The sequence below is a fragment of the Callorhinchus milii genome, unplaced genomic scaffold (assembly GCF_018977255.1).
Source record: "Callorhinchus milii isolate IMCB2004 unplaced genomic scaffold, IMCB_Cmil_1.0 Scaffold6, whole genome shotgun sequence".
Lineage (NCBI taxonomy): Eukaryota > Metazoa > Chordata > Chondrichthyes > Chimaeriformes > Callorhinchidae > Callorhinchus > Callorhinchus milii.
In genome coordinates, this window is record NW_024704747.1 from 1456044 (window position 1) to 1483483 (window position 27440).

At 48.6% G+C, this 27440-nt stretch overlaps 2 protein-coding genes across 3 annotated transcripts; one reads left to right on the top strand and one right to left on the bottom strand.

The window, feature by feature from the left end:
- Positions 1–1189: 1189 nt before the first annotated feature.
- Positions 1190–17474, bottom strand: stam2 (signal transducing adaptor molecule (SH3 domain and ITAM motif) 2). 2 transcript variants are annotated; one of them, XM_042336287.1, is made up of 14 exons: positions 16914–17474; positions 10819–10903; positions 10607–10682; positions 9775–9879; positions 8879–9025; positions 8182–8254; positions 7229–7424; positions 6875–6969; positions 6014–6099; positions 5307–5394; positions 4093–4147; positions 3520–3706; positions 2850–3016; positions 1190–2025 (listed from the first exon to the last, which is right to left on the bottom strand). In XM_042336287.1, the coding sequence occupies exons 1-14, from the start codon at positions 16951–16953 to the stop codon at positions 1821–1823; spliced, it is 1605 nt and encodes a 534-aa protein (XP_042192221.1). In that variant the 5' UTR covers positions 16954–17474; the 3' UTR covers positions 1190–1820. The 2 variants fall into 2 exon arrangements, with proteins under 2 accessions (XP_042192221.1, XP_042192222.1); XM_042336288.1 differs by lacking the exon at positions 8182–8254 and having other exon boundaries at positions 7229–7404.
- A 439-nt stretch (positions 17475–17913) lies between these two features.
- hacd2 (3-hydroxyacyl-CoA dehydratase 2) lies at positions 17914–26504 on the top strand. The gene is made up of 7 exons (XM_042336426.1): positions 17914–18101; positions 20270–20387; positions 21878–21896; positions 22608–22696; positions 23211–23332; positions 25513–25691; positions 26004–26504. Exons 1-7 carry the CDS (start codon positions 17953–17955, stop codon positions 26084–26086), a joined length of 759 nt encoding a protein of 252 aa, XP_042192360.1. The 5' UTR covers positions 17914–17952; the 3' UTR covers positions 26087–26504.
- The last annotated feature ends 936 nt before the right edge of the window (positions 26505–27440 follow it).

Sequence of the window (27440 nt, forward strand, 5' to 3'; positions counted from 1 at the left end):
GATGTCACCAATACACTCTGAATTGTTATCACCTGTTTCACCAAAACACCAACAAAACTCATTTTCAAAAGGACGACAAGCTCTACTCGTTTTAGATCCACAGCTAATATTTCAGCAAATCCTCAAGGGTTTTTGAGCCAGTATCAGTCACCTGCTTCCTTTTAAGAGACAAAATAGTGTGCCTGGGACTTTTTGGTTCAGTCATGCGGCTTGCAGTTAAGAGATTTTAAGTGGGATGTTTAATTCTAGGCAGACAAGGGGGTGTGCTAACATGTCACTGAACAGTTAAAAGTTGTGCTCCGCTCAATAAGCTTGTGCGGACATTTTCTATACAGCTTCCAAAAGCCAGGTGAACAATATGCAAGCCAAGCCTCAGTCTGGCTGTGCATGCGAGGCAGTGGGTTTAGTTTTTAATGATAACAATTGCTAAACATCGTCTCTTTCCTCTCGCAACTCCCTAGTGCTGCTGTCTGGAGGCTTACAGTTCTGTCTGCGTTGCCTTTGGGTGAGAGAGTTGGAAGCTGACGTGTCAAAACGTAATAAAGGAGACTTTGCATTCAGAAAATAGAAGTTGGAAACTACCTATCAAACTATTCCAATCACCCAAAACTAGTGGAAGGGCCGGAGGCTTCACACAGTTATGTATTTAATTGTTTTTTTTGGGTGGGGGGGGGAAAAGGATGAACGTTTAGGCCCCATCGGTGAAGAATGGAACTCTTTCCTACACACACACACCCTTCCTCGGGAAGACTTAAGTTATTGCCCAGAGGGAATCGGAGCCTATCCTGATTCGACTTCAGGATAGGGGACTTTCTCTATGCATTTCTGTTGATAACAGAAATTCAAACTAATAATAATAATCCTTGCAATTGATATGTCTTCAAGATGTCTCAAAGCGCTTCACAGAATATACTGAGAAGTGAATTGACTGTGTGTTTTGTGGGTGAAACAGTAGCGACCCACAAACAGCCATGGATTGAGTGACCAAATTATTATTATTTTTTTGAAGGAATTGTTACCCCCGGAAAAGCGATCCACCAATCGACTAACAACCAGGTTCCTATTTACTGCTGGGTAAACAGAGGTGTGTGGAGTAAGGAAACCTGCCCAACGTTTCACCCCGCCCAGGAATTGAACCCAGGTCCTCTCGCTTGCGAGGCGAGTGCTCTAACCACTAAGCTACAGGACTCTACTAACCTCATGACGTTTACTGCAAAGTATTCGGCACAAAGAAAAACATTCGCAACTTTCTTCAATCACAGCCCCTTGAGCCGGGGAGAGTGGGAGCAGACAGCACACAATTGTCCTTTGATGGAGACAGGCTGGGAATGCTTCTCTTTAAGGGGCTATGACTGTGACGAGGTTGCTTTCATGATTCTCACCAGGGGAAGAACATATCAAAAGTGCCCAGTCCTGGGCAAGATTGAATACAAACTTATTTGACAACACACAGATACAGTTTGTAGCTAGAAAAACAGGACTGACAGATTCATTCGAATTGTGAGTGACAGAAAACATAGCAAATTACCCCTTTAATTAAAACACCTGCTACAAGAAATGAGAAAGAGAAGGAAAACTAATAAGAGTTTATAAGTGTCCACACAGAGTTTTAAAGGGGTAACTCAATGCAAACCTCGGATGTCAGTGCAATGCTTCACTTTGCGAGGCTGACCCTTGCTGAACGCAACCCAATCTTTTCCACAGGTGGTGAGGCAATTAGCACAACAGCATTGAATCCAGTACATTACACTTTCATCCCAGGACAGGGAGGGAGGGAGGGAGAGAGAGAGAGGCGTGTGTGGTGCTTCCATCAGGATCCTTTAAAGCAGAGGCTGCTGGAAATAGCTGGAATGTTGCTGAGGGCCGTGCTGGAGCGGAGCGGCCATGGAATAGTTGGGGGCCTGCGGGCCGCTGGCAGTAGTGTTCTGATAGGCTGACAGATCGCTCCCCATTCCCACCTGGGTTGTGTAGGGAGCAGCGGGTGCAGGCACTGCCTGGTTGATGTAAGACACGGGTGGGCCGGCGCTGTTTAAAAATAGAGGGGCATTAGGAGCACAGCAACTCACAGCGCCCATTACCACAGGAAAATAGCTCAGCCCAAAGAGAAAAGCGTCCAACCACCTCACAATAATCCTTGCAATTGACACAGCGTCTTATCCCGTCGTTGAGACGTCTCAAAGCGCTTCACAGGATACACGGTGAAGTGGATTCACTATTTTGTGGGAATAAACACGCCAACCAATTGTACACAGCAGCGTCCCACAAACAGCCGTGGATTGAGTGACTTGTGTGAGTTTTACTGTATTACAAAGCCAAGGATGCAAAACGGGGGCTGAATCTCTCAAGTGCTGATGTTACAGAGAACAGCTCCACATAGCGAAGGTTTGACAACCCAGTGAAACGTTCAACAGCCCCACCAGGAATAATAGTGGTAGTGCAGCGGGCTGCAAGGACACACATAAATATAAACAGTTAAATAAAGGCTAACTCACCAGAAATTTTGCAATGTCAAGCAGCTGAGAAACATTCACCCCCCCCCCCCCCACACCGGATTTAATGCCATCATCCAATGATTTATTCTCCCCCCACCCTTTGGAACTCCCATCCCAGTCCCTCCGCCACACCCCTCTCTTGCCTCCTTCACGGTACACCTCAATACAGGGCCTTCGGTAATCCTCCTACCCTTCACCCTCCCTGATCCAATCCCCAGCTCGGGTCCAAATCCCTAACTGTCCAGCGCCTTGTGACGTCTTATCGACATGAAAGTTGCTGTGTAAATGTCATTTGTTGTTGTTGAGGGATATTACAGTTCGTGGGTCAGTGTGTCCACACCGGCTGGATCAGCTTACCTTAGATAAGGTGGTTGACTATTCTGGTTGGAAGCAGACGAGTTGACTGTGGGTGGCATAGATCGCAATGGGCCGATCTGATCAGGGCCTATGTACCCCTGACCAGGTATGACCTGGGAGATGCCCCCAGGCATGTACGTGCCACTCTGGGCTTGTCCCGGGTAAACCTGCACACAACACAAACAAAACTTCTTACCATTCGTTGTTTAGCCCACAATTAATAATGATAATAATCCTTGCATTTGATACAGCGCCTTATCATGTCATTGAGATGTCTCAAAGCTCTTCACAGGATACACTGTAAAGTGAATTGACTGTATATTTTGTGGGACAAAGGCAGTAGCCAATTGCGCGCAGCACTCATGGATTGAGTGACCACATTTTATTTGGGGTGGGGGGATTTGGCCAGGTCACTGAGAGAGAGAAAGAAATGCCATTCTCCTCGCGAATTAGTGCCGCAGGATCCATCTGAACAGGCAGACGGGATCTCACATTGATGAGACGTCTCAAATCACTCCACAGAACACTGTAAAGTGGATTGACTGTGCATTTTGTGGGCAAAACGCAGCAGCCAACTGTGCACAGCAATGGTGGATTGAGTGACTAACATTTTTTAATGATCCTCACATTTGCTCCAAGGGAGATCTCAACAGCCACATAGCATACAAACCTGCATAGGAACAGAAGCAGACTGTTGTGCATAGAAAGCCTGAGCCTGTGCCTGAGACTGACCAGGACCTTGCGTGTGAGGCTTAGAGTACATGGACGAGTACATGGGCACATCATTCATCAACTTGTTACACAGCTCCAAGGCTTCCAAAACCTTCACGTTCAGCTCGGAAAGCTCAGAGTGCTTCCTGAGGGAGAGAGCAGTTACACACTGGTCAGGCTATAGCTCTTTTTTTTGTCAGGAAATGATTCATTTGCGATGCAAGGAAGGACAGAGGTTTTGACATACAGAACCACGATACAGGGTTGCAACATATTCAGTGCCACAACTAGGATTTCAGTCATTACAATGTCCACAAACGATAAGGCCTGAAGTAGTTGTGAGTGCAATTTATAATAATACTTGCATTTGATATAGTGCCTTATCTCAACGTTGGGACGTCTCAAAGTGTTTCAGAGAGCTGTACTGTAAAGCATACTGTATACTGTAAAGTGTAGTGACTGAATTTTTTAGGTGATTTGTTACAAACAGCAGGGAAAACAAAAGCATTGGACATCTTGTCTGAATTCCTACCTGTCAATTTCTTCCAGCTTTTCATCAATAATGGGTCCCATCTGTTGACAGACATCTGACAAATAAGAGAAACAGTATAAATTAAAATCAGTACCCTGATCAGATCAGTACTGCACCTGAAAGGCTGGCTGGGCAGCACAGTATCAACGTGTTTGTTTCAGATCCTTTGTGCGTGCGTGCGTATGGGTGTGGGGTGTCTGTCTATCTGTCGGGTGATATCAGCCTGTTGCTCAGTTAACTGCTGTCGCCTCAAGAGTCTGAGGGTTATGGGTTCAAGCACATATCCTCACTGGAGCTCGTCGTCTAGGCTAGTCCAGCCTTTTGGTTGCTGAGGGCCGGGTGCCCTATTTGAGAAATTTTTTTTTGTTTGTGTTTCCCTTGGAGAAACATAACATTTACAGGTTATAGAGGGAACAGGCGGGCCAGATGAAATGGGGGGGGTGGTGGCGGGGAGGGGGAGAAAAGCAGATGATGAAAGCCGGTTGTACCACTCTGCTTGAGGCCGATGCTCCAATGCAGTAATGGGGAAAGTAATGCATTGTCGAAGGTGCTGTCTTTCAGACATTAAAGGTCCTGACTACTTTTTGAGGGGAACATTAACTTTTGCCCCATTATTGTATACATTTTAAATAACTTGCTTGCATCAATTAAAGGAACAGGAAACATAATTCTGCAACTACACTGTAAACGGGAAGTTGTTTAAATGACAGTTTCAAGATTTTCAAAAGGGATAAGATTTCCACAGAAGCTTTTTTAAAAAAAATATTAAGAAATGTTGATCAATGTGAAGGACTTGAATTCCTAAAAAAAAAAATCCTAAAAGAAATATAGAAACAAAGAATCTTGCAGCACAGAAGGAAGCCATTCGGCCCATCATGCCTGCTCTTTGGAAGAGCTACCAACTAGTCCCACTCCCTCGCTTTTTCCCCATAGCCTTGCAATTTTTTTTTCCTTTTCAATTATTTATCCAATCCTTTTTGAAAGTTATTATTGAATCTGCTTCCACCACGATCAGGCAGTGCATTCCAGATCGCAACAACTCTCTGGGCAAAAAAAAATTCTCAACTCCCCCTTGTTTCTTTGGGCAAGAATATATAATGAAAGCATCACAAAACAGTTTTAGTGCATGATATAAAAGAAGTAGGCTATGGCTTCCTTCCTCCCCCAAGCCCTATTGTGGAGTATTGGTGCCTTTGATGCTCAGAGTGAATTACCTTCCAGGTGGAGCAGACCTGGGGAGTCCAGCTCCTGAATGGTGGGGTCTGCGTTCTGCAGCAACTGCAACACCTGGTTCATCTTTTCCTGTAAAATTAAATGGGAGTTGGTTTAGATCCAGTTCTGAGCAGGTGTAGCTGTCATCACACAACACTGCCTGTCACTAAACACTGAAATGGTCATCTCCGTTGCAGACTAGTTACTGTCTCAGAGGGAAGGCACTGCCCACAAGCTCAGCTATATCAGCAAAGCTCACAAACTGTAATTAAATGAGATGGCTACTGCACTCATCTACAGAAACAGTCACTACACTTTACAGTGCTTAGAAACAGTTTAAGACCGTGCAACCTCTTTCTATTATTTGCCACAAACTACACAGTCACTGCACTTTACAGTAAATCTTGTGAAGATTACTGTAAATAATAAGCTACTAATAATAATTTGGTCGCTCAATTTCATAACTGTTGTGGGACACTGCTGTGTGCAATTAGCTGTTACGATTTGCCCACAAAATACAGTCAATTCACTTTACAATATATTCTGTGAAGCGCTTTGAAACGTCTCAATGATGTGATAAGACTGTATCAAATGCAAGGATTATTTTTATTATTATGAAAATACAGCAAAGGTATTTCCATCTTAAACAAAGTGAAACTGAACACAAAGTAAAAGTCTCATCGATAGATTTCATGTTAGAGACACAGACCTCGTCTATATAAACCGGCTCAGGCTCGGACGGCTGTAGTTCTTGTATAGCCGTTTCCTCCACCACTACCGGCTTCTCTGCAACCACTGTGAAAAACACAAGGGAAATAGCTTCAGAAGTCATTAAAGCGTCCACACACATTTTACACTGCACTGGTAAACAGTTCATTCAGTCCCTTTATTGGCTCAATCTTAGATATCTTAATCCAGTCTTCCTGCCGCATTTCTGCATCTATGGACCATGTGGTGAAGAAACATCTCCTGACCTCACTTTGAACCCATTTGGTAGAAGACCTCTAGTTCCCTTATGACAGGGGAATCTCTAACAGGTTTTCTAACATCTCTGTAACCACAGAGCAAGTGATAACAGGAAATTCACATAAAACATCAACCAGACTTCATCATCGTAATGCAACTTAACAAAAAAAAACAGGAGGGGATATTTACATCATGGCTCTTAAAGCTGTAAAATTCACCTTTTGGGGTACGGGGGCGTTTCATTGATTTCCCTCTCCCTGAAAGGTTGCCACCCAAACAGCTCCTCAGTGGAGCTCTCTGATTAAAGTGCTGCTGGTCATAGGAACATAGGAGCAGGAGTAGGCCATTCAGCCCCTCGAGCCTGTTCCACCATTTTATTAGATCATGGCTGACCGGTACCTCAACTCCAATTATAAAAGGTCATGGAACAATAGGAATGTATATATTCCAAAAGCTGGCATCCACGAGTCAGAAGGGCACAAAGTGATGGGACAATGTGGACATGGAGAACAGTGTGGTGGGAGTGGAAGGAGGTCTGACCAGTTTGATACAATAAGCATCCAAAGGACTTCCCTCCCCAGTATTCCCTGGAGGAGTCTCTTACCTGTTTCCGGCTCTGCATTTAGGCTGGTTGACACAAAATTTGAAGGGAAAAGACCGACTCCTCTGCCCGTCTCGCCTTTCCACCAGTTTGGGTCACTGTACAGAACAAAACATGGCTGCTGTTACCTGGGCTGTGCAAACCCAGACATGACCGTGCCTGCCCATCAATTTACACGTAGCTCAATTTAGTCTCTGTTTGATGCGGTTTATGAAATTGGCCAAATCTGGTATAAAAACATATTCATCTCGTTAATCCAAACCATCCCACATTAGGAATTAAGAAAGAGCACAAGTAATGTGAGAATGTTATAACTTAGCATGATCCCCTTTGGTGTTCGAGTGATGGGAGGCATACCTGTCATCTAAAATGGTGATGATTTCTCCAGCTTTGAAGGTAAGCTCGTTGTCCTCAACGGCCTCAAAGTCGTACAAGGCACGGACCATGCGGACCTCAGTCATGCGGCTGTTATGAAAGCTGTCTGCTGTAGGGTACAGGGATTTGGTCTCCACCTGCTGTTGTGGTTTCTGCTCCTGCAAAGAAAGTTCAATAGCTAGAAAGGAAGAAAAACAAGATGTTAACTTCTGTCTGTTACTTAATGGGCCAATTACACCCTTTGCCGTTAGTCAAAAGAACATACAGTTTCCAGGACAAAATAAAACCCCTCATTGCCATGGAATACTTTGAAAAGCTACTGAACCCAATGCTGGCTCAGTCGCTGTAACTCTCAACCCTGGGTCAACAAAAGTTTGGGTTCTGGCTGCTGCAATGTTGGAGCTGCCGTCCTTCAGATGAGACATTAGGACCAAGGTCCCACCTGCCTGTTCTCGGGGTCATGGCCCACGTGAAGGTTATCTAAAAAAAAAATGCATTAAAGACAATAATGGATTGACTGCGTATTTTGTGGGAGAAATGCAGAAACCGATTGCGCACAGTTGTGTTCCACAAACTGTCATGGATTAAGTGACCATTTGGTCCTCTTTTTTGGAGGGATAATTACTCCTGGAAAACAATCCACTAGTTGACTAACAACCGGGTTCCTACCTACTGCTGGGTAAACAGAGGCATGTGGAGTAAGGAAACTTGCCAAAGGATTCGTGCTACCCGGGAATCAAACCCAAATCGTCTAATCAAACCCAGATCCACTATTCTACAGGACTCCACCCAGGTCTGCTTGAAACTGCACTCCAGTGCCAAATGGCAGAGACGGACCCACCTTGAGTTGGAAACTGTCCACCCGTTCCCTTGATGGCAAATGTCATCTTTTTGTTTTTTAAAAAAAAGTGAAAGATCACATTAATTGTTCTTACCTTTAGCCAGAGCCTCTTCTTCAGCATTTCTAGCAACAGGTGCAGTGCCATTTTTGGAGGGTTTTGAGGTGCCCTGGTTAAAAAGGTTTGAGAGGTTATTTGTTCGGAACATTCCTTGCCCAACGTTCCTCCAACAATGCGAAGTGTTGATAAACGTCACCTCCCACCGGCTTGGTGTTGTGCTCTGCCACTGTCTGGGACGCTACCCTACGTGAGGGGTGCTATAAACATGCAAATTGTTGTTGTAGTTTGCCTTGGCTTCTCATAACTTTTTCTTTTGGGAGCACCTACCGTTTGTAATGCAGTCTCCACCCCCCACACACACCGTTACTTCTCTAACAGAATTCCTGAGACTCCTGCAACCCAGAAGCCAACTGACCAAGGGCACTCTTGGCTGCTCGACATCAGATTCTGGAACCTTCTGCAGCAGCTCGTGACAAGTGGCAAGTGCTGCATGTCCACAACGCCTTGTACAGTCTTCCCATCAGAACAAAACGTCTCAACCTACCACAGGCATTTCCAAACATATCAGAAGACAAGCTGCCCCTTAGACAACAATTACACAGTAACAAAGGACGAGTGAGTGTCAAGTGTAATGACATTAAAGATAACAGGGAAGCTAAATACTCCTAAGACAATTAAATAGACAGATGTAATTACAGGCCCTTGAAAAACACTTCAATTCAGAGGATGGTACCTGAGAGCTGGCCGAGGGGAATGACACACCATCTTCTTTAAGAGCTTTGATGGTGGCCGTGATGAGGCTAAGCTGAGCGTCCTTCTGAAACTCCTCCGACCATTCAACCATGAGCGCCTTCAGCTTCTCACACACTTTCGGGTGAACCTGAATACAAAGAAGAGTAATGGTATAAGTAAATGGATTGTTCCTCAGTTACCACAGGAAACGCCTGCCTCCTTGATGTGAAACACCCACAAAAAACAGCCACTTTACAAAACTGTATTTACTGTAAAATGTTTGAAACACAAGGCAGTACAAAATAGCAAGTTTTAGGGGGGCTTTCGCACAAATAACATTGTCAAAACTATCAAAATGGGAGACTTTACAGAGCATGAATGAAAGTGGTCAGATTGTTGTCAGCATCTCATTACTAATGTGGCTTTTCTGTTCAGATACTAGTAACTGAAGCTCTGAGAGTTTGACAGGAACAGTTACATACATTTGAGCAATCAGGCAAGTTGCTAAATACTAAGTGTCATATTAAGGAAATGAGTATTATCACAATGACAGATCAGATGGGAAGCATCTTCCATATTTGAAGCAAACAACGCAAGGCCTGTAAAAGCTTTCCCGTTCCTCCACACTCCTCTCACATGTCTGTTTCTCAGACAAGAGTCCCATTACCTGCACGTTCCTTCCTCTGGAGATTAATGTAAAATATGCGTAGATGCGCTCTTCACAACATTCATTGTTGACCAGCAACAGTATACAACCCTTACATTTGATATAGCTTCTACAACATAAAAAATTCTGAGAGCACAGTATATCAAATGCAAAGAATATTATAACTACAACATTCATTATAAATCCACCCGATTGATAAGCCATTTACAAGCCACTCAGATTTACTGTACCTTATTATACACACTTAATAAATTGCTAGCTTCAGTCGTGAAGTCACGAGAACAAATCTCCAGGTGAAAGATCTTCCCACAGTTCGATACACAGGCACCCAGTAACTGCAAGATTGGGGTAAAGAGAGAAAAGTTAATTTCATTTTCTGTTAAGGTGAAAGTAAATGACAGGGAAGAAAGAGAAGACAACATTCTTTGAATAACGTGGGAAACTTACATCATCAACTGATCTGACCTTTGGAGGAAGAGATAAAATACAAGTGTGGTCACTGGAGATCGGCTAGTTTTACCATGTCACAAGCTGTTAGTGGTTGTCAGAGTTCTCATTCAGAAAATACTGAAGCAACAACAAGAGATGACATTTACAGTGCCTTTCACGTTGGAAGGACATCCCAAGCCGCTGGACAGTCAGGGATTTAGACCCGAGCTGCGGCTTGGGATCAGGAGGGCAGGGAGGGTTGCGGTAGGAGGGTGACCGGAGGCATGGTCAAAGAGGAGGGTCTTGAGATGGGTCTTGAAGCAGGCAAGGGAGCAAGGCGAAGGGACTGTGGGATGGAGTTCCAAAGGACGGGGGCAGAAAGGCTGAAGGCCAACCAGACACCTGGAACAAACTTAATTCAAACAAGAGAGCTTGCATTCCCCTACTTCATGAAAAACACCTTCAATGGGGTTCCCGCTACTGAAAGTCACAGGGACAGCCAACCAAAGAACTACTCAGTAAATACTCAAACACATGGTACTGCTATAGGTACGAAATATAGGAAACTGGGCAAAGCGAAAAACACCATGTTTTCACAGTGAGCAATGTAGGAAGTGGCAAAAAGAGACTCACCGTTAATGCCTTCATTGCCACGTGAGGATTTTTGTGAGTCACTCTCTTCATGATAGCTTTCAGACAATCTTTGGGCCTAAAGTTAATAGAGCAGGACAGAAACGTACATGGTTCACACTGAAATCCACATGGAATTCCTCAAAGGACTACAGTAATGTATTATAGCGTGTACAAGGTTTATAATCTCCTGGCAGAAGCTAATGGTTCCTTACCCAGTTGGCGTCGTCCCAACCCGATCACAAATGTCCATGATGAGTGTCCAATCCTCACTGGTGTTGTGCTCATTTGTAACTTTCTCTGAGGGAAAAATAGGGCAGGTTAGTGCCATCCGAAGGCAATGGGATTTTAGTGCCAACAATGACTTTAAGTGTATATCAACAACAAAATGACATTTGTAACGCGCCTTTCGCGTCAGGAGGACGTCCCAAGGTGCTGAACAGTTGGATATCAGACCTGAGCGGGGTTGGGATGAGGGAGAGCTGAATGGCGGCTGAAGGCACAGTCGAAAAGCAGCGTCTTGAGTCGTGTCAAGGCAGCATTACATCATTGAGAAGCGGAACTCTTGGTACCCGTAGTGTTAATATGGGCAAGACACAGGGTTAAATCAAGCCAGTTAAACTTTCATTCTGATTGGGCCTCAGGTATATAATAAAAAAATGTTGCATTTGATATAGCGTCTTATCAAATCTTCAAGTCACCTCAAAGAGCTTCACAGAATATACTGTGAAGTGAATCGAGTGAGACCAAATTATTTTTTTCAAGACATACGACACCCGGAAAGCCAATTGACTGACAACCGGGTTCCTACTTAGTGCTAGGTAAACAGAGGTGTGTGGAGAAGGAAACTATCCTCTTGTGCATCAATGTGGCACTTCACACCCCACAAACCAACCACTGAATTAGTGTCAAACTGTGGGCAGACTCTGACCACTGGCAACTAGGTTCCCATTATCCTTACTTATTTTATTCGTAGTGAAAACGAGAAGGTTGCACTGCAGGTCCCAAAGGTAAAAACAAAATGCTATTCCACAGTCTCTTCTCTCTTCTCTGCACTGCAAACCAGAGATGCAGATAAATAATACAGAACCATAGAAATTTATAGTACATCATCACTGTGACAGCTGCCTCAAGAGCAATCCTTTCAGTCCCACTTACCTGCCCTTTCCCCATATCCCTGAAGCTGCCTTTTTTAAAAAAAAATATTAAGGTACCAGGCGATTCCTGTCAAGTGTAGAGACTGTATCTGGGGGGAACTGATTCACAGTTCACTTAGTGCTAGACAGTCTTGCACCTGTGACTGTGTAACGCTGGTGCAGAGGCACCAGGAATAACTTGGCAAATCAAAGAGACAACATGTTCCAATAGTTCTTACTCTTGAGTCAGGCATCGAGTCACACACTAGTCACACGCCAGGGACAAAGTTCTGGCACGGTTCTCTCCTCAGGTAGACTGTTCAGATCCCTGGGGCTAAACAGTGAGTGGACACCTGCATTTTAATTATGCCACAGGATGTTTGATACGGTGGGCGACTCATGCCTCACACAAGTGTTTATTCTCTAACATTCAGAAGCTATTTTTTTAGTTATAAACATTTTAATTTGTTCGCTAGAAAAACAAATGATAGCACGTAAGGTAAACAAAAAAAGTCTGGTCTGAACTCATCATTTGTACAAAAAGGGGACTGGGTTGGGCGCAGAGTTAAAGAGGTTGAATAAACAACCCAACTATTTCATAACCACCAGCACTTGATCACAAACGATACATCCTGAAGATTTTATCCTTATTCCCCTTCGACAGGTGCCCTCTGCTATCTTGACCAACATTCAAGGGGGGACTGGGGGGGGGGGGGGGGGGGAAGAGAGCAAAATTAAAAAATGACAGCCAAACTGTTCCCCTCACACCCTGAGCTTACACCCTAAAAAATACCATTGGTATTCCCAACAACATAAGATTTTCTTAGTAATTTTCCCTCTGCTAAGCTGAGGTGCTGAAGCCAGTTGTAGCATTCTCACGGTGTCTTGGTTGAGGGCAGCAATCTTGGCACAGACTGAGGACCATAGTACACCCTGCCCTTTCAAACAACTTCTTCTCTGCCTGCGTTCAAGATCCTCCTTAACCATTTCTGACTGTGCTTATAGTCAATAAACGTAACTCTCCCTTCCCTTTTCCTGCTGGCTAGCACAATGTTAAGTTGTTGTCCTGGAACAGATTAACACATGCAAAGAGTCACCTTTAACTAAAGGAATATTGTGTTGAAAATGAGCCTGATAGCCAGCGGGGGTGGGGGGAGTTGCTCTAGCTTGTCAAAACTGGTTCTAGTTTAAAACGGGCTCATTAATGTTCTCACCTGCAGCACTAGCGAAAAAAAACAATCATTAAAGAGAAATTCTCGCCCACAATAAATTAACAATCAAAAACATAACCTCCTTAATTTTTTTTGCAGTGGTTTGTTAATTTTTGCTTAGAGCGAGTACTGCTATCAGGGGAACAGCTTAGAAGAGTTATTGAAAAGTTAGGCATAGGAAAGGGGGGGTAATGTCAGAAATGAACCCTCTGTTGCGGGCTTGGCAGTCAGTATTCCAGGATACTGCTGATAACAGACCAGTCACTGGGAGCAGGAATGATTCTTCAGTTCCTGTTAACCCTGCAAGCCAAAGCCCTGATGGTTAGGGTTCTCCCAGCTGGAAAGCTTGCCAGACAGCGATATGGATGGCAAGCTATGTGGTTTTAACTGGTTAAAATCCAGTAGAATCCCAATGCACATTCTGGGGTCCCCAAGCCTTGCAAATCTGCATCTAATACTCTACCCGACCACTCCCTCTATTCCGAAAGGCACTATATATTTTATATATACATTTTCTTATTGGTGTTCCAATCTTATGTTAGCTTTGAGAATCCTGCACAAGTTTCAATCTCCTGCTTCACGTTAACTGATCCCTATAAAAACTTGTTACCCTCTTATTTTGTTCAGGAAAAAATATAGAACTAGGCAATCAGGAGTATGTTGTCCTGGATATTGCTGTGTCTCCATGACAAAAAGAGCTGAACGTGTGATCAGCTGAGAGGATTCACAATAGAATCAGCAAATCCTCCCAAAATACCGATGAGATCATCAAAGCTTGCTCACTTAGGTCTTTCAAATGTGTTTGATGCAGTCTGTTAGCAGATATCAGCTGAGGCACCATTCAGCAAGTTACAATTGGCCACAGTGCCTTAGGTTAGGGAGAGAAAGCTACAAGAAAATGCCATTCTCAGACCATAACTTTCAAAAACCAAAGTCAGCCTATTTACATGTACTTCCTTCGGAATAGAGGGAGTGGTAAGGTTGCAGAGAGGTAGGGTGGGACGAGCCCACGGGGGGAAAACAAAATTGATCTGAAGGGTAGCCAACATAACCGAGCGAGGATGGAGGTGATGGGCTCACAGAATTTTGTGCGGGAGACAACATGAGCTGCACAGTTCTGGATGGTGCAGCTCATGTTGAGTTAAGTGCTCTGGGACACTACCCTACATGTGGGGTGCTGTATAAATGCAAGATGTTGTTAGTCTCCCCACAGAGCTGGGGGACACCAGTGAGACTGTGTTGCAACATGTTGTGCAATTGGATTGCAATGTGACCTCAGGTGGAAACCCTTCCCAGAAGTTACATTTTGCATTCCACAGAAGAAGACTAAAGGCTGAGAAACTAGAAGTTTGAATATTATGGCGGCAAACAGGGTAAAGGCTGAATTTTGTTCCACCAATGTCTCTACAAATGTAAGTTGCCAATTTACTTGAATTTGGGGTAAATTTGAATGACAAATGAAATATCAACAACAAATTATATACACAGGGCGTTTCATCTTGAGGACATCCCAAGGTGCTGGACAGTCAGGGATTTCTACCTGAGCTGGGGTTTGGGATCAAGAGCAGGGAAGGTAGGGGTAGGAATGTGACCAACAACAAAAACAAGATTTCATTTATAGAGCACCTTTCACGTCGGGAGGGCGTCCCAAGGCGCTGGACATTTGGGTCGGGACCCGAGCAGGGGGGGAAATGGTCAGGGTGAGGGGAGGGAAGGAGCGAGGAGGGGGGTAATGGTCAGGATGAGGGGAGGGAAGGGAGGGAGCGAGTAGAGAGTCGAGAGGAGAGCTGAAGGCGCGGTCAAAGAGAAAGGTTTTGAGACCGGCCTTGAAGGAGGAAAGGGAGGAGGCGGCGAAGGCACTGGGGATAGAGTTCCAGAGCCTCGGGGCTGAGAGGCTGAAGGCCACCGATGGTAGGGCGGTTGGGGCGGGGGATGTGGAGCAGACCAGAGCCAGAGGAACGGAGGGTACGGGCAGGTAGGTAGGGGGATAGTAGGTCGGAGAGGTAGGAGGGAGCGAGGCCGTGAATGGCCTTGTAGGTGAGGATGAGGATCTTGAATTCGATCCTCTGGGGGATGGGGAGCCAGTGGAGACGAACACATTTGAAGAGAAGGGTCTTGAGATAGAACAGGAAGAAAAACTCCACACATCTTTAAAATAGGAGGGGGGGACTAACATTCAGCCCATTATACATAACACACCGAGGACCTACATTTACAATACAAATTATAATTCAATTTAAAAACCTACTGGACTGGGGGTATTGCAATAGCATTTTAACATACACTCTTCACTGTTAAAACACACGTACAATATGACACAGTTGCCCAAACACCCATCCATCTAGACTAACCGGTTAAGCAACAACATTATTTTTTTATATATACCCATCGACATAAATGAAGTTGAATATTTTAGATGATGAAATGGAAATAAACTGAACCATGGAAGTGAACGGATAATTTTCTATTGTGAGGACAGGGACCCAGAGAGAGAGAGAGAGGACAGGGACCCACACACACAGAGAGAGAGGGGACAGGGACCCACACAGAGAGAGAGGACAGGGACCCACACAGAGAGAGAGGACAGGGACCCACAGAGAGAGAGGGGGGACAGGGACCCACACAAACACAGAGAGAGAGAGGACAGTGACCCACAGAGAGAGAGAGAGAGGACAGGGACCGACACAGAGAGAGAGAGGACAGGGACCCACACAAACACAGAGAGAGAGGAGAGAGAGGACAGGGACCGACACAGAGAGAGAGAGAGAGGACAGGGACCCACACAAACACAGAGAGAGAGGGGACAGGGACCCACAGAGAGAGAGAGAGGGGACAGTGTCCCACAGAGAGAGAGAGAGGGGACAGAGACCCACAGAGAGAGAGAGAGGGGACAGGGACCCACAGAGAGAGAGAGAGAGAGAGGACAAGGACCCAGAGAGAGAGAGAGAGGACAGGGACCCAGAGAGAGAGAGAGAGGACACGGACCCAGAGAGAGAGAGAGAGGACAGGGACCCACACAGACACAGAGAGAGAGAGAACAGGGACCCACACAGAGAGAGAGGGGACAGGGACCCACACAGACACACAGAGAGAGAGAGAGGGGACAGGGACCCACACAGAGAGAGAGAGAGGACAGGGACCCACACAGACCCAGAGAGAGAGAGGACAGGGACCCACACAGACCCAGAGAGAGAGAGAGGACAGGGACCCACAGAGAGAGAGAGAGAGAGGACAGGGACCCACACAGACCCAGAGAGAGAGAGAGGACAGGGACCCACACAGACCCAGAGAGAGAGAGAGGACAGGGACCCACAGAGAGAGAGAGAGAGAGAGACAGGGACACAGAGAGAGAGAGAGAGAGGACAGGGACCCAGAGAGAGAGAGAGAGAGAGAGGACAGGGACCCAGAGAGAGAGAGAGAGAGGACAGGGACCCAGAGAGAGAGAGGACAGGGACCCACACAGACCCAGAGAGAGAGAGAGGACAGGGACCCACACAGACCCAGAGAGAGAGAGAGGACAGGGACCCACAGAGAGAGAGAGAGGACAGGGACCCACACAGACACAGAGAGAGGGGGGACAGGGAGACACAGAGAGAGAGAGAGAGAGAGGGACAGGGACCCACACAGACACACAGAGAGAGAGAGAGAGGGGACAGGGACCCACACAGACACAGAGAGAGAGAGAGAGAGGGACAGGGACCCACACAGACACACAGAGAGAGAGAGAGAGGGGACAGGGACCCACACAGACACAGAGAGAGAGAGAGAGAGGGGACAGGGACCCACACAGACACACAGAGAGAGAGAGAGAGAGAGAGAGGACAGGGACCCACACAGACACAGAGAGAGAGAGAGAGGGGACAGGGACCCACACAGACACAGAGAGAGAGAGAGAGGGGACAGGGACCCACACAGACAAAGAGACAGACAGACAGACGCACAGAGACCCCGCACTGGACTCACCGACATCTTGGTCGAAGGGGTTGTTGGTGAAGAACGGCATCGCTGCGGCCGGTGTGGAAGCTCCTCCCGTCCGTCCCGTCCCGTCCGTCGGTCGGTGCGTCCGTCCGTCCGACTCTCCGTCGACGGGGTGAGGCTGCGGGGAAATATGGGGCCGACGAGAGAGGAACAACAGAGGCGGGAGGAGGAGGAGGAGAGGAGAGGCCTAACCCCCCGGGCTCTAACCCCGCGCTGTCGCCGCCGCCGCCGCCGCCTGACTCATGCTAACCGGCGGCTCCGGGCCTCGGGCCTCCTCACCTCACCCGAACCTCCTCACAAAGCACGGGCTCCCCCCCCGGGGGGTGTGGGGGGTGAGGGGGGAGTGTGTGGGGGGTTCTCCTCTCCCACCGACTCTCGTCTTTTCGAATAAATTTTGAATTTCAACCGTCTGTTTTCAGCCGTTGACGGTGACGGTGTTGTTGTTGTTGTTTTTCGGGGGGGTCGGGGGAGGAGGGGGGCGTCGGGAAGGCTAATTTATTAGGGACACTCCCCGGAGAAGGAGAAACGTTAAGTCGAAGAAGAAGAAGAAGAAGAAGAAGAAAAAAAGAAGGAAAGTAAGTAAATAAATAAAAAAAGTCGGCGGCAGATCAGGTGATTCTCTCTCACTCACTCACTCACTCCCGGACTGACTCTGACTGACTGAAGCCGCGACTCCCGCCTCAACGGCGCCACCCCTCGGCGCCGCGCGTCTCGGCTGACCGTCACCTCTTGGACGCGTCCGCCGTCTCGTTGGCAGCGACGGCAGCCCCTCCCTCCCTCCCCCCCCCACTCCCTCCACGCTCAAAACAGCCCAATTCTGACGTCACCGGGGCGCGCGTGGAGCCCGGAACAGTAGCCCGAGATGACGCGTTGCCTTTCTGCGAACCTTGGGCTATTTTGGGGGGCGGGGAAGGGGCGGGGCTTCAAGCCGAGGCGGCGCAGTTCCCAGTCAGCCCGCCTAGGGGGCAGCACCGAATGTGGCGCAGCACCAACCGCCAACCCGGTGACAGTTGGATCGGCAGCAATGGCGGGGGTGATGGAGGCGGGACGCGAGAGCCCGTGCGGCCCGGAGCAGAAGAGTTGGGCCCACGACGCTCCCCAGAAGCGGAGGAGAGGCCCGGGAGCCGTGGCCACGGCCTACATGATCGTCTACAACGTGGTGATGACGGCCGGGTGAGGGAGGCGCGGGAGTGGGGGGGGGGGCTCCCGCGATCCCGGGGAGAGAGAGAGGGGAGAGAGAGGGGCTGGGGGGACCGTCTCTAAATCACACCCCGGGGCTAAAAGCGCACACACATGGTCATCCCGTTTTCCCTTAAAATCAATCGGTGGCTCCGAGAAGGGCTGTGGTGTGTGTGTGTCTGTATAATAACTGAGCGGGGGGCTCTCCCCCCCCACCCACCCCCCACCCCCGGTCTCCGGGAGCTTCGAGTCGTGGCGCACCATCGACCGACGGTCCCTTAAGGGTTGGGTTGAGGGGCAATGTGCAACGGAGAGGCTTTGGTGCCTCTTTGGAGGAGCGTTGCGTTGGTGGGGGTCGCAGTTGCAGATGCATTGAGGAGGGTTGGGGTGGGGGGGTCCCAATTAGTGTTGCAATGCAATGATTTAACCCCCACCCACCCCCTGCCCCACCCCCCCCTTCTCTTTCCCCCCCTCCCTCCCCCCCCACCCCCTCTTCCTCCTCTCCCATTCCCCCCCCCCCTCCCTCCCCCATCTTCTTTGAACCCCTTTTCCAAACCCAACCCCAAAGTGACCTCAAAACGAGATGCGTTCACTCTCGTCTCACCCCCAAGAGGCGAAGGAGAAGGAGAGAAGGAGAGAAAGAAAATGGCATTGCATGTCACCAATGTTTGGTGTTGCAATGCAATGACTTTTTTTTTATATACACACACACCACACACACACACCACACACAGACACACCCTTAATCGCTTCCCCTCTTTCCCTTCCTCTAACCCCCCCCCCCCCCCCCACCAGCAAAACCGTGTAATAAATCGAGTCAAAAGGAAGAATAACCTGCAAGCACAGTACTTCTATGGTGCTTCTATTTTTAGGCTTGTATTTGGGTTATTGCAGGGATTGGTGTCAAGTGGGACAGGACCAGAGTAAATCCCAGGCAAATGCTTTTAATACATGTGGAGGCTGCACAAATGTAGGGCAGTTTCAGGACAGACGCTCGGAAGCATTTTCTCTACGCAGGAATCGCTCTCCCGGCGCCCTGACCAACCATCTCCCACCCAAATGAAAATAAAATTGGCCGCTCGATCCACGACCGTTCGTAGGTCAGCGCCGCGTGCGAGTTGGCTGTCGCCTTTCACCCGTGAAATGGAACAGTCCGTCCGCTTTAAGGTCTATTCCGTGAAGCGCTGTTGAGACGACTCGACGGCGTGACGAGACTCCGCAGCAAATGCGTGGGTTATTATTAATTGACACCAGGAAGGGGGGGGGGGGGTGTGGAGGCCACAACGCTGAAGTCAGTTAAGAAACTGGCTCCGTGCTGTAAATGGGAAAATGGGAGGGCGGGTGTTCTGCAAAGATAAGATGAAATGGGCTGAAGGAATTTATTAAGTTGCACCTTCCTTGTGCTTGATAAGGGGTGAAAACCTTTGTACAAACCAGATATCAGAGCTGTTGCACTTTATCCTTAAAAACACGCAGGGACCAACCCTGTGAAAGTAAGAGCCTATCACAATGCTGCCATTTTCTCCAGAGCGGCAAACTTACAATAGAGCCCTGTTCTAACGTGGGAATTGAAGGGAGGAGATCAAATCCCAACCGGATAACTGGTTCATCAGTTGGCGCTTTTAATGCCGTGACATCAGTTGATCCCATGATGGACATCTCTGTACACATGCGCAGAAAGTTGCGTTAGAAAATGAAAGCTTCCCGAACATGGCCAACTTCTGAGTCTTGAGGGGAGCCCAGAGTGTGCGTTGGGGTAACTGCTGGAGTCTAACCAGATAAAACTGCAAAGCTGCAAAGCCAATGTGTCATCCAGAGAAATGCCGATCGCTGTAATCAGAAACAAAGGTAGGGCCAAAATCTTCATGCCCAACCGTGGTTGGGGGAGTGGGGGTGACGGAGAGAGAAAGGGGAGTATTCAGCCTTGAAACCACTTGAAATCACATTCGCTTTAACTTCAGAATTTTTTAATGGATTCAAGGTGTAATGGTATCAAATCAGAGCAAAGGAGCAGAGGTGGGATGAGATTACGATGGCTTCTTGGAGGGACAAACATGTGCACCAAAAACCATGCCAATGGCCTCCTACTGTTTTGTACGGCTATGAAAAGGATGCAGCATTGCAGAGTCACGTGTAACACGTCTCATGTGATTGCCTTTCAGGTGGCTGGTCATCGCAGTGGGGCTGATTCGAGCCGGGCTGGCCAAGGGCACTTACCACGGTCTCTATTATTCCATAGAGAAGCCACTGAAGTTCTTCCAGACGGGAGCCCTGCTGGAGGTGGGTGATGTGCCAGCTTGGGCCTGTCGCTGCCCATCCCAACTGCGCTCTCCTTTGGCACCAACTGGCAGCAAATGTAGCGCGAGTGGGACGAGATGGGGGAAGAGAACAGAAGCCAGTCTCTTCAGTCTTGAAAGGGCTGCAGTTTTGGCAGCAGTCCGTCCACATACCCCCTCCTCCCCACCCCCCCGATTCCTGCAGTTGAATAGATTCCTGGCACTCACTGGCTGTACTCTTACACGTGGAGTCATGTAGCGTAGTGGTTAGAGCACTCGCCTCTCAAGCAAGAGGACCCAGGTTCGATTCCCAGACAGAGTGAAACCATACGCAAGTTTCTTTATTCTACATGCCCCTGTTTACCTAGCCGTACCGCTCGTCTCAGAGAGGAGAGAATCTTATGGAGGTGTATAAAATGCTGAATGGGATTGAGAGAGTAAAGCCAGAGCAAAGACGCAGAAGGGCGTCTGGTGTCTTGGCAACCAACAGAAAGCTGCTGTGCCCTTACTGACCGGCCCGGAAGCACTGACGAGCAGCCACGTTTAGAGCTCCCCCTTATACCATGCGTCCTGAGTCCATGGCCCTCACGTCACTGCGGTATAACGGGAGTTGGCCTGTGCTATTACTAGTGGAAGGAAAGTGCTAGGAATTTTCAGGTTGGGGGTGGGGGGGGGGGGTGAGGAATGCTGCCTGTGTGCGCTGTTCCAATGCACTGCAACAAGCAAGCCCGCTTCAAGGTAAAATCCGTGCGAGTTCCAATAGGATCGAGTGGATTGTGGGAGGAATTCTCCCCCGCCCTTAACCAGCTGTAAATGCCAATTGCACCCCGTGATCCCTCACACTGAGAGAGAGCCCTCGTGTGCTGTGTTACGGAAGCGCGGGTTTGAATCTATTATCAGGCTGTCTATCCGGTATGTGATTGAGCCGTACAGAGCCTCTCCATGCCCAGTCTGTGCCGAGTTGACTCGAAGTCAGCTGGGAGAGGTCGCTGCTATTGACCTCTGCACCTCTGGCTGGGAAAGGCAAGCATCAGTTTGGGTTTCTGCCACCGAGCGGACTATCCAGTCATAACCATCCCTTTCCCAGGGCTGGGATCTGTGCATGAGAGGAGCCTAGGTGACCACACACACAGACACACACACACCACACACACAGATGCACACACAGACACAAAACAAACACACTACACACACACACACACACAGACGCACCATAGTTTTGATTTACTTTTAAGAACAGGGATGTGGACTCTCGAATATTCAGTTGGTCACTCAATCCACGGCTCTTTGTGGGGACGCTGCTGTGCGCAATTGGCTGTCGCGTTTCGCCCACAAAGCACACAGTCGATCCACTTTACGGTGTATCCTGTGAAACTCTTCGGTACTTCTCGAAGACGTGATAAGGCGCTGTATCAGATGCAAGGATTATTATTATTATTAACCAAAACTAATTAGTGGGGAACCACTCTTAATATTTTCCTCTTTTTCTTCCAGATCCTTCACTGCGCTGTGGGTACGTATCTAGTTTTTTTGGTAAGAACAAGGCAATCGCATGTATTGAAAGATTGTCGTGAGATCACTCCACAGTTTATCTGCTTGACCAAATACGAGCTGCTTTTGGAGGGTTGGTGAATTTTCTGCTGTGAATCTGTTGCAGATTGATGGACATGCGGTCCTGGGGGTGGGAGAGAGAGGGAGGGAAGAGGGCAGTTTGATCGACACAACATCCTTATACCTCTAAGACGAGGATTTGAACCCAACTCGGGTTGAGAGAGTGACAATCTCTCTGCTTTCGGCCAAGCTCTTAGACACCATGTCCCCCTTCCCCTTTCTCTTCCAGTGGGCCTCTCTGTCTCTCGCCCCGCTTTCAAGAACCTCCTCATAAACTCTCCCCCTTTTGCTGTGCCCAAGTGGGGAGTTGGGATCAGGAGGAGTGGGGTGTGAGGGCGTGTGGGGGTAGGAGGGTGACCGAAGGCGCGGTAAAAGAGGAAGGTCTTGAAGGAGGCAAGAGAAGAGGGTGAGGCGATGGGAATACGGGATGGAGTTCCTAAGGGTGGGGACAGAGAGAGGCTGAAGGCTGACCGCTGATGGTGGGTCGGGCCGGGCAAGGGGTGTGGAGCAGGCCAGCATTTGCTGAGCGGAGGGAGCGGGCACGACAAACGTATGATATTTTTAAGTGTCCTTCTGTTTTACGTGTAAGAACTCCGTGATTCTGTTTCCACAGGGATCGTCCCATCCTCTGTGGTGCTGACAGGATTCCAGGTCATGTCACGAGTCTTCTTGACTTGGGCGGTGACCCACAGCGTGAAGCAGGTAAAACCAGGAGCTGCCTCAACACTGCAGCTCCTCTCTCTCTCTCCTCTCCCCCTCTCTCTTCTATCCCTCTTCTCTTCTCTCTCTTTCCTCTCTCCCCCTTCGCCCTCTCTCCCCCCTCGCCCTCTCGCCTTCTCTCTCTTCTCCCTCTCTCGTTTCTCTCCCTCTCTCTCTTCTATCTCTCTTCTCTCTCCTCTCTCTTCTCTCCCTTTCCCCCTCGCTCTCTCTTTCTCTCCGCTCCCCTCTCTCGCTGGCTCTAGTGTTAGCTCAACAACTTTCCTCTGTATAAAGTGCCGCGACCAAGGTCCATCTTTCTTTCCGCCTCGTGATCTTGCCCTCTCCGACCCCAACCTCGAATCCCGCCTGAAGACCTTCCTTTCTGATCGTGCTTGTAAGGTCACCTCCCCCACTCCTTCTCTCCTTGGCTCGGGGTCAGACGCCGCCACTGTCAAGCGCTCCGGGAAGCTACTCCGCATGAAGGAGTATGTAGCTGTAAGTTGTTGGTCTTTGTCAGGTTCAGAACGAGGACAGCGTGCTCCTGTTTGTGGTGGCCTGGGCGGTTACCGAGATAGTCCGCTACTCCTTCTACACCTTCAGTCTCCTCAACCACCTGCCCTACCTCATCAAATGGGCCAGGTAAGCTCACAGCAAGCCGGGCGCCACCACTGACACCATTTACACTCGAGGACTTTGATATTGCATCTTGTCGCACCGTTGAGACGTCTCAAAGCGCTTCGCAGAATATACTGTAAATAATAATAATATTCCTTGCATTTGATATAGCGCTTTTCACGTCTTCGAGCCGACCCACTTTACAGTATATCCCATGAAGCGCTTTGAGACGTCTCAACGATGTGATAAGGCGCTGTATCAAATGCAAGGATTATTATTATTATTATTATTTCCCTCTGCACACTGTCAACCATCTCTCTGTCAAACCCTCATGCGTGAAGAACGCCAGATAAACGCAAGTTACCACTTGGTTGTACTTCACTGGAGCGTTAGCTTAGCTCCTGAGCTCGAGGCCTGATGTGGGTCTGGAATCTATCATTCCGGCCAAGAGGCGAGAGAGAGAGAGAAAGAGAGAGAGCTGCTGCCTGAGCCAAGGTTACGGCGGGTGGTGGGGGAAGGTGACTTTAAGCACAGTCGAAGAGGAAGGTTTTCGGGCATGACCTGATGATGGGGGGAAGGAGGAGGATCGGGGGAAGAGAGTTCCAAAGCTTCGGGGGTGGGTGGGGGGGTGGGGTGGCGGGAGGGGGGGGTAGTGACTGGCTGGTAAGTTTGTATTGGTGATTTGTGTAGTGTCGGTTGATTGTCTTACCAGCAATGTGATCTTTCCACAGTACCACTGAGAGACTATGTGTGGGGGAGGCGGGCAACGCAATCTCCGTGCCCACCCCCCACCCGCCTCTGAGCGCTGCTCACCTTGGTAGGATTGGCATGTATCTCACATGTGTCAGCGGGAAAACTTCAGGGAGGACTGAGATCGCAGCACGCAGACAGCGTGAGAGTTGTTGGGGTCTGGAACGCACAGCCTTTTAAAGGCTGGTGGAAGCTGATCCGATAATAGCTTTCAAAAGGGAATTGGGTATTTACTTGAAAAGGAAAAATGTGCAGGGCAATGGGGTGGTGGGGGGTAAGAGTGGGGGAGAGGGACTAGTTCGATAGCTCTTTACAAAGAGCCAGCTCAGGCACGATGGGCCCGAATGGCCTCCTTCTGTGCTGTAAGATTCTATGACACTTAACGTTTTCAGGAGGATTTGAAAACATTCTCAGTTCCCAGGCTTCGACAGTCACCAGCAGCCGTCACAAGGCGAGGGCTTTGAAAACGGAACATTAGTCCTGTTTGCTCATTCGGCCCTGCATCCTAGGGGCCTGGAGTTTGGGGGGGTGGGGGGGGTTCGTGTGGGTGGGGGAAGAGAGAGGTTTATATGGGTCAAACCCGACCCCACGCCCCCCCACCTCTCTCCGCTGAGGTCTGCCCGCTATTGCATGCCAATAATAACCAGTTACATTTCCACAGCTGTGCCTTCTCACACACACACGTCAAAGACAGGATTGATGCCTCTTCATGGGACATGCAGCGAAAAGCCACTGACAGTCCGACCCCTTCCGTTCCCCTCTCTCCGTTCCCGGACTGTGACTTATATTGCTAGCGAGGGCTGCTCTTTGTGTGTGTGTGTGTGTGGAAGGGCGCGGTTCCTGTTACTAACTGTTTGTTGCCTGTTTACTTTGAATATGATGGGACAGCTAACCACAGCAATTTTAAGGTCAAACTTATTTTCCAGCATCGCCGTACCTGTATGTGTGTGTGTGTGTGTGTGTAGGTGCGGGTGTGTGTGTGGGGAAATTCAAGCCAATTTTCTGAATCTAACCTGTACCCAGGATGTCTCCTCACACACACGATGGAGAGAGAGAGAGAGAGAGAGAGAGCAGGGAATGGGGTTAGAGTAGAGAGCTCCAGTGGGGGAGTGAGCCCCAGCACAGACACGATGGGGGGAGAGAGAGAGAGAGAGAGCAGGGAATGGGGTTAGAGTAGAGAGCTCCATTGTCATTGACTCCGGTGCGGCAGATGGGGCTACGGTAAGGGATGTATAGGTTGCTTCTATTTTCAGCGATGATTTTTGCCACTGACAGTTTTGCTGGCGTCTGATATTAAAAGCCTTGTGTTTGCCAAACGGCTCCCGAGGGAAAATCCTAACCGCACGGAATTGGGCTGCAGGGTGTCGAAGGGAATACCTGGGAACGCTGGGCTGGGGTTTTGGGATCGGAGTTTAGCTTTGCACTAAATCCCTTGCCTCCTTGTCTCGTGCCAGGTACACGCTGTTCATCGTGCTGTATCCCATGGGGGTGACGGGCGAGCTGCTCACTATCTACGCCGCCCTACCACACACTCGGAAGTCCGGCCTCTATTCCATCACTCTCCCCAACAAATACAACTTCTCCTTCGACTATCACACCTTCCTGATCCTGGTCATGATCTCCTACATTCCAAGTAAGCAACGCGTCACAGAGCAGCGTCCCCCGTAGCGCTTGTGGCGTTCCATAGCGCAGTGTTCGGAGCGCTCGCCTCGCAAGCCAGAGGACCCGGGTTCGATTCCCCGGGCGGGTCAGGGTGCCGCGTTTCGCCCACAAAACATCCAGTCAAATCACCCGCCCTTGCCCCGTATCCCAGTATATTGTATGAAGCTCTTTGAGACGTCTCAACGAAGCGATAAGGCGCTGTATCAAACGCAAGGATGATTGTGATGTCAAACCCTGACGCCTCTCTCTCACTCTCTCTCTCTCTCTCTCTCCTCTCTCTCAGTCTTCCCACAACTCTACTTCCACATGTTCCGCCAGAGGAGAAAGGTGCTGCTCACTAGAGCAGAGAGCAAAAAGAGCAACTAGCTCCCACCGTCTTTACCCGAACATTACCTACTGGTTTCACTGGAGAACGTTCAGTTGTCAAATGAACCGTGCGATTTCTACGAAAACACCCAATTAATCTCAGACCAGGCCCGTGACCAATATTCTGCGTTTAAAGAGACAGTTCCCCCCCCCTTTTTGTTGACTTCCATTAGAGTTACGTCCAGGGTTATCTCATTGAACCATTACTTTAAGGGACCATAGCGGTGGTGGAGGGAGATTGGGGGGCGGGGGAGAGGAGCCCGATTCAGTTAGAATCTACTAAATGTATATTAACAGTGCTTGCTTCGGAAACCGTCTCCTTTGGGTTCGGCCACCAGTGTTGTGCTCAGTTCCTCAGTCCCACATCTAAATTCTGTGAAGCGCTTTGAGACGTCTCGAAGGTGTGATAAGGCTCCATATCAAACGGAAGGGATTATTATTATATCAAATGCGAGGATTAGTAGTAGTATTGTTACATTCCACCTTCGGTAGTGAATCGCTGGGACACGGGATGTAGTAGGCGGCCTGAGAGACTGGACACAGTTGAGGCACTAAAATAAACTCTGGGATATCGCACTGCAAAAAAAACAGGACACTGTCTCTTTAAACTGTGAATCGGGGGGGGGGTGGGGGGTCTTATTTGCGTCATTCGTGTAACCAAACAAACCTGTTTGTAGGCTTTCAGTTTGTGAATAACGGGAGGCGTTTTGGGAGATTTGAAGGGACCGACAGAGGGGGAATAAATCACCCAATGGAAGAATTAAAAAAACAACAATAAAAAGCAAATCTCTCGAATCGAATGCTTGACGACACTTGTAAACGGAGTAAATTTGGGAGCTGCTGATCTGAGCCCCCTTCTTTCTCCCCTTCTTTTCCCCCGCTCTGTCCCCGCGCCCCCCCCCCCCCCCCCTCCATCCGTCCCCCCACCATTTGTGACTCGCTGTTCTTTGCAAATTTCCCAATCCCCGGGCAGGGCAAAACCTTGGTCAAGTTTCCTTACTCCTCACGCCCTCTGTTTCCCGCGGCAGTAAGTCGGAAGCCGGTCGTTAGTCGATTGGCGGATCACTTTTCCGTGGGTGATAACCCCTTTAAAAAAATAAATAATAATTTGGCCACTCAGTCCACGACCGTTTGCGGGGACGCTGCCGTGTGCAATTGGCTGCCGCGTTTCACCCACAAAACACACAGTCGCTACACTTTACAGCGTATGCCGTGAAGCGCCTTGGGGCGTCTCGACCGCGAGGTAATAAGGCGCTATATGGAATGCAAGGATTATTATTATATGATTAAAACAGCGCTACAAATTTGGAGTTTTGTGATCAAGTGCAACGAAGGGGATAATTCCTCCGCGTTT